General features: G+C 62.4%; 1 protein-coding gene across 12 annotated transcripts in view; it reads left to right on the top strand.

Annotated features, from left to right (window-relative positions):
* The window catches only part of SOX13 (SRY-box transcription factor 13), a 43,125-nt gene that overhangs the window by 34,742 nt on the left and 2,226 nt on the right, over positions 1-6,157 (top strand). For 10 of the 12 annotated variants that reach the window (XM_029999676.2, XM_029999672.2, XM_029999669.2 and 7 more), the window contains 12 exons: positions 297-498; positions 1,112-1,217; positions 1,396-1,482; positions 1,852-2,024; positions 2,646-2,714; positions 2,887-3,001; positions 3,081-3,163; positions 3,247-3,406; positions 3,650-3,759; positions 3,889-3,985; positions 4,075-4,218; positions 5,829-6,045. In XM_029999676.2, coding sequence (XP_029855536.1) covers positions 298-498; positions 1,112-1,217; positions 1,396-1,482; positions 1,852-2,024; positions 2,646-2,714; positions 2,887-3,001; positions 3,081-3,163; positions 3,247-3,406; positions 3,650-3,759; positions 3,889-3,985; positions 4,075-4,218; positions 5,829-6,045 — 1,562 coding nt within the window. In that variant the 5' untranslated portion in view covers position 297. Of the gene's footprint in view, positions 1-296; positions 499-1,111; positions 1,218-1,395; positions 1,483-1,851; positions 2,025-2,645; positions 2,715-2,886; positions 3,002-3,080; positions 3,164-3,246; positions 3,407-3,649; positions 3,760-3,888; positions 3,986-4,074; positions 4,219-5,828; positions 6,046-6,157 lie in introns of those variants that run through there. The other 2 variants (XM_029999667.2, XM_029999673.2) reach the window with 2 other exon arrangements.

The raw sequence follows: 6,157 nt of genomic DNA, 5'->3' as shown, positions 1-6,157 counted from the left end.
CTCTAGGTCGCTTTCTTTAGGGTTTTGCTTTGTTGCTCCATTCCCTTCACAGCCCAAAGCGTGAAGGGCTTGTTTCCCTGGGGGCTTCTGGCTGTTGAGCCCCAAGTCTGCAAAAACCTGAGCTCAGGAAGCTGGGAACAAGAGCTCAGCTTCTCCAAGCCACGGCAAAAAGCAAGACCATTACCCCTGAAAACCCAGCAGCACAGGGCACCCCAGCATAGGGCCAGGCTGGGAAATGGGGTGCCCATGGCAAGGGGGTGCCCCATGGCTCTGCTGACAGCCCTGCCACCCCGTAGGATGTCCATGAGGAGCCCCGTTTCTCCCCACCTGGAGCTCGATGGAGCGGGCAGCATGGTGAACTGCACCATCAAGACGGAGGAGAAGAAGGAAGGCAGCTATGAGTCCCCACCGGGGGCTGCCCCCAGCACCGAACCCCGTCCCAACGACCCGCCGGGACCACCGCCGAGGGAAGGCACCGACCCCCAGGCCCTGCCGCAGGTGGGTCCCACGGCTGTGACAAACACGGGTCCTGCCAGGCTGGCAGAGCGTTGTGGCCAGCCCCGCTCCGGACCTGGGCTCCATCCCCTGGCAAAGGAGTGGTGGTTGTTTGCCCGCGTGGTTATTCCTCATCTCAAGGAAATTAAGTTGAAACCTGAAGCTCCCCATAGGCTTTCTGGCCGTTGTTGATGCTCTCAGGTCAGCCCTGGGATTTGAGGGCTTCGCTTTCGGCGTTGGAGCCCCCTACGGCTACCTCCAGACATGCTCCATCCCTTCAGCCTCCCCTTTTAATTGCTCTTGGGTTTTCTCTCCCCCTGACCAGCAGCCTCAGCCCTCCCGCTCCCTGCACTGCTGGCCCATGGGGACGGGGCTCAGAGGAGCTGGACAGTCTAAATAAATAATAGAAACCTCCAGCAAACAAATCTTTGTGGCATGAAGAGCAGAGATGCTCTCAAGCCAGGCTGGGGGGAATGTGCCTGGCAGAGTGTGGTCCAGCAGTCAGCTGGGCAGGGCCGGCTCCAAGCATCCCACCGACCCAGCACCTCCTGCCCGGAGACCTGGGGACATCTCCATCCGTGGGAGCGGGTGCCGAGTAACATTGTGTGTGTCGCAGGAGTCCCACTCGCCTGCCGGAGACGCACTGGAGCCCAGGCGCTCTGCCTTTGAGCCGGCTGTCAGCGGCCAGGAGAAGCTGGACTTCAACAGGAATTTGAAGGAGGGTAAGAAGGTCTCTTGGGACCCCCACTCCTGCTGCCTTCGGGCCCCTCGGTATTTTTCCAAAGCTGCGGGATGGGATGAGCCATCCCGTGCCATGGTGCAGAGCCTCAGGCTGTGCTCACCTGGCTGTCCTCTCCCTCTCCCTGCTCTGCCGACCCCGGTCCCTGCCGGCGTGGGCAGTGATGCCAACCATTGAGAAGTTACTGTCCAGTGACTGGAAGGAGCGGCTGCTGGGCCGAACAACTGCTGAGTCCAAGGAAGTGAAAGGTGAGGTCTCCCCCCGACTGCCACCCACCTCCACTGTCCTCTATCCCACACCCTGTGCCTGGGCAGCATGGGCTGGAAACACGGCGTTTCCCACCTTACCAGGAGGGGAGATGTGCCTGCAAGTGTGTGTATTTAATAGGGATTTGTACTTTTTTATCCAAAACATTAATCTGATTTTTTGAGGGGTGAGCATCCCTGATGAAAGCTTGCCTCTGACTGCAGACGGGATGGTTCAGCACATGGGGACCTTTATGCTCCCCGCGCATTAGCCATTCCCTGGCCATGCATCGCCCACCAGCACCCAATGGTGGTGGTGATGCTGTTCATCCTCCCCAAGCCCCTGACCCGCAGCCGCTTGGTTTCTCCCAGGAACCCAGGAAAGCCTGGCAGAGAAGGAGCTCCAGTTACTTGTCATGATCAACCAGCTGTCCACGCTGCGGGACCAGCTCCTGACGGCCCACTCGGAGCAGAAGAACATGGCCGCGATGCTCTTCGAGAAGCAGCAGCAGCAGATGGAGCTGGCGCGGCAGCAGCAAGAGCAGGTGGGCTCGGGTCCCCGTGGGCAGCCTGCTCGGGGGAAGCGTTTGCCAGGGACCGTCCATCCCTTCGGGGATCCCTTTGGGATCTGCTGGCCACGGGTGCAGGACCAGGACAGGGTCTCCCTGGGAGTGCTGGGGAAGTGGCTTTGGCGTCGGGGGCAGCGGGACTTCTCTGTCTGCCCAGAGACCCTCCCATTTTCTGTGCCCATCCCAAAGACTCCCTGGGGAGGACGAGGGTCAAAGAAGATGGGAATTGCACTCCTTAAAATAATTAAACCACACTGGGTCCTTCCTGACTGTGCTCTCTTTGCTCTTTGAACACCTATTTTTTCCTCTCTGGTGGCCCATACGGTGCTAAGGGCAGGGGTGACACCCCCTGGCATACCCCAGGGTGGGGGGTGACACCGTCCCTCCCAGCCTGTTTCTCTCCCTGTGCCCCTTGAGGAGGCTCAGGGGCAGCTCAGCCACCCCCTGCCTGCCCTCCCCACGGCCCTCGGGACCCTCCGCAGCCCCCTTGTCTCCATTTTGCCGGTGTTGGGCAGCTCGTGCCGGGCCACAGCCCCGCTGGGGCCAGCTCGGCGCTGCCATTGATGCCGCTGAGCCCCGCTGTCTCCCTTCTGCCAGATCGCCAAGCAGCAGCAGCAGCTCATCCAGCAGCAGCACAAAATCAACCTGCTGCAGCAACAGATCCAGGTAAAGGCGGGGGACGCCTCCCCGTGTCCCCCTTCCCGTGCTGGGTGATCGCAGCCCCGTCGTGTGCCGGGCTTGTGTCCCCTCCCGGGGCCAGGCAAGGGGATGGCACCTGCCTGCAGTGTCCCGCAGCGGCTATCTCCTCTCTCTGCTTCTCCCCCCCTCTTCCCTCCAGCAGGTGAACATGCCCTACGTCATGATTCCCGCCTTCACCCCCAGCCACCAGCCTCTCCCCGTCACTCCCGACTCCCAGTTAGCGCTGCCCATCCAGCCCATCCCCTGCAAACCAGGTGAGCGGTGTGCCCCGGGACTGCCCCAGCCCTGCGGGGTGGCCTTGTCCCCCAACCCCTCTCCCTCTGCTCCCCGCAGTGGATTACCCGGTGCAGCTGCTGCACAGCCCCCCTCCTCCCACGCTGAAGAGACCCGCCGGCTCGGGCCACCTCCAGATGCAGGTACAGCCCCAAAGCACCTCCATCCCCCGGGCTGGGGTGCTGCAGGGGCTTGTGCTTCACCCCCCACCTCCCCTCCGCCGCAGGAGACCTCGCAGCCGCTGAACCTGACAGCCAAACCCAAAGGTTCCGACCTCCCCAGTGCCTCCAGCTCACCCAGTTTGAAGATGAGCAGCTGCCAGTCCCTCACGCCGAGTCACGGGGCCACCAGGGACCTGCAGACCAGCCCATCCAACCTGCCTCTGGGTGGGTTCCCAAGCGCCTTCACCGATGGATGGTCCCGTGCCCTTCACTGGCCACCTCGAGAGACCGGGGACATCTCTGCTCCCTGGGGTCCCTCCTCCCTGGGGTGGCCTGGGTGGGCACCTACTGCTCTGTGCCACCCCCTTGGGGCACACAGTTGTGATTGCTGGGGTGGGACGGGGTGCTGCAGGGTGTCGGAGGAGTGGGCGCTGGTGCTGATGGGTGTCCGTGCCGGTGTCCTGCCAGGGTTCCTGGGCGAAGGCGATGCCATCACCAAAGCCATCCAGGACGCGCGGCAGCTGCTGCATGGCCACAGCGGAGCCATGGAGGGATCGCTGAGCAACTCCTACCGCAAGGTGAGGGACGCCTGCCGGGTGGCCACTGTCCCCCTCTCCGACCGCACTATCAGCGGCCAGAGTCGATTCTCCATCCGTGGGTGGGCTCCCTGGCTTGGAGCTGGTTCCTGACTCTCCCCTCTCCTGCAGGACCACGTCGGGATTGATTCTTCCCCGGTGAAGGAGCGGATGGAGGAGACACCTGCCCACCGGCTGGACGAGGCTCTGTTGACCTGTGAGATGGATGGTAAGGACGGCCGAGAGCGCTGCGGTGTGACCCCCCCCCCGGCTTGCTCCTTCCTCTGGCTCCTGACCTCGGCCGGGTTTCCCTCGCAGGCTCACGGCACTTCCCGGAGTCCAGGAACAACAACCACATCAAGCGGCCCATGAACGCCTTCATGGTGTGGGCGAAGGACGAGAGGAGGAAGATTTTGCAGGCCTTCCCGGACATGCACAACTCCAGCATCAGCAAGATCCTGGGTGAGTGCTGGGGATGGCGGCGGGGGGCTGGGGCAGGACCCCCACTCAGCATCCCCATGGGGGGACCCAAGCTCCATCCGGCTCCTCGCTCCGCTCATCCTCAGCCACCCGTGTACGGGTGATGCCCACCGGGATGATGCTACCTCTGTTGTAGCATCACTCTTGGAGGTGCCTGTAGCAGCACGGGTCTCATCCAGCCAACGTCTCATACTCCCCCTGAGAGCAGCGTCCTGCTGCGGCTCTCGATCACACCAACCCTTCCCCGTGGCCGTGTCACCATTAAAAGCGAGTGGTGTGGTCACCAGTGAGCCCGTCCGAAGGGCCGGCAGCGAGTGTGCACTGGTGCAATGCAGCCGCACCATGGGTTACCTCCGACACCCGCACCTCGCTCTGCCACGGACTCATTTTAGCAGCTCTGCTTGTTAAAGAAAAAAAACGAGACAACACCAAGCTTTTCCCTTTGAAGGAGCACATGGGCAGGATCTGCTCTGCTTAAGTCTCATGACCATGGGGGGCCGTGGGGGGGCCAGGACTGTCCGCTCTGCGGTGAGCTGCTTGCTGTCATGGTAGATGTCCATGGCTTTAAATAGCTGGTATGGTTCTGCCCAGGGAGCCGGAGCTGCTCACTGCTTGAGGGGCGCAAATTTAGCAGATAGATGAGTGGTCCAGAGCCAGTATGCACCCAGACCGGGGTTTGGTTCCTGCGTGCTCTCCTGCTCCTGGAAATGTGGGTCTGAGCCGGTGCGAGGGGCTGAGCACGTGGGGAAGGAGCTGGTGGAGGACACCATGGGCAAGGGGCTTGCATGCCTCTGTGCCTCAGTTTACCTGGGCCACCTGGCTCGTGGTGCAGGTGTGGGAGGTGGATCTCCCTGGGGGAGCTGGGCCATGCTAGCAGGTGAAGGACACCCAGGAAAGGGGCACCCGGGGACTCACAGGAGGATTTAGGTGATGGGGGGGTGTCTCTGGAGGTCCCCAGCCCAAAGCCCTGCCCAAAGCCCGGCTAACTCCATAGTGCCATCAGGGCTGTGTCCTTTTGACTCTTTGAGCATCTCCAAGGATCTTGAGGATCTCCAAGCATCTCCAGCTTGTCCTTCTCTCTCCCAAACTGGACGCTGGTCCAGCTGCACCCTCCCAGGTGCTGAGCCGAGGGGATTAATCCCTTCTCTCTGCCAGCCTGGCCCCGAGCCCCTCTCCCAGCCCAGCGGCCTTTGTGCTGAGCCCTGCTTTGCCCTCCTGCCTGGGGTGCTGGCGGTGATGACAATAAAGGTCAGCCAGCGGGGGGATGTGAGTCACACGCCGGCACAGCCTATTTTAGCTGCAGCACCTGCTCGCCATACCTTGGAGAGGATCAAAAGCTGTGGCCCAAGGGGTGCCCGGGGAAGGTCAGGGCTGGGGACCTGTTCCCGGTGTGCCAGGAGGGCTGGCTGCCCTCTGCGGCACGGGGCTCCCACCGGTGCAGCCGCTCTCACCGACTGTGTGCAAATTCAGGTGCTGTTTGTTTGGTATGAGTATTAATTAACTCTTGCGATGATTATCCCAGCCGGGAGCCGGCGTGGGTTTCATCACAGCGGGCGGGGTGTAAGCATGCCCTGCGGCTCCTCTCTGCACAGGCTCCCGGTGGAAGTCCATGACGAACCAGGAGAAGCAGCCCTACTACGAGGAGCAAGCCCGGCTGAGCCGGCAGCACCTGGAGAAATACCCCGACTATAAGTACAAGCCCCGACCCAAACGCACCTGCATCGTGGAGGGGAAGCGGCTGCGCGTGGGCGAGTACAAGGCGCTGATGAGGAACCGGCGGCAGGACGCCAGGCAGGGCTACTTGATAGGGTAACGGGCCCCTTCCTCCCATCCGAGGGGGCTTGCTGCGGTGCCCGTAGGGTGGGTGCCCCAGGAGGCAGGGGGAGGCAAGGGGACCACCTCGACGCCCCGGCCGGTGATT

The sequence above is a fragment of the Aquila chrysaetos genome, chromosome 24, assembly GCF_900496995.4.
Source record: "Aquila chrysaetos chrysaetos chromosome 24, bAquChr1.4, whole genome shotgun sequence".
In the NCBI taxonomy this organism is placed as follows: Eukaryota; Metazoa; Chordata; class Aves; order Accipitriformes; family Accipitridae; genus Aquila; species Aquila chrysaetos.
Note: the sequence above shows the minus strand (reverse complement) of the source record. Positions and strands in the feature narration are given on the sequence as shown.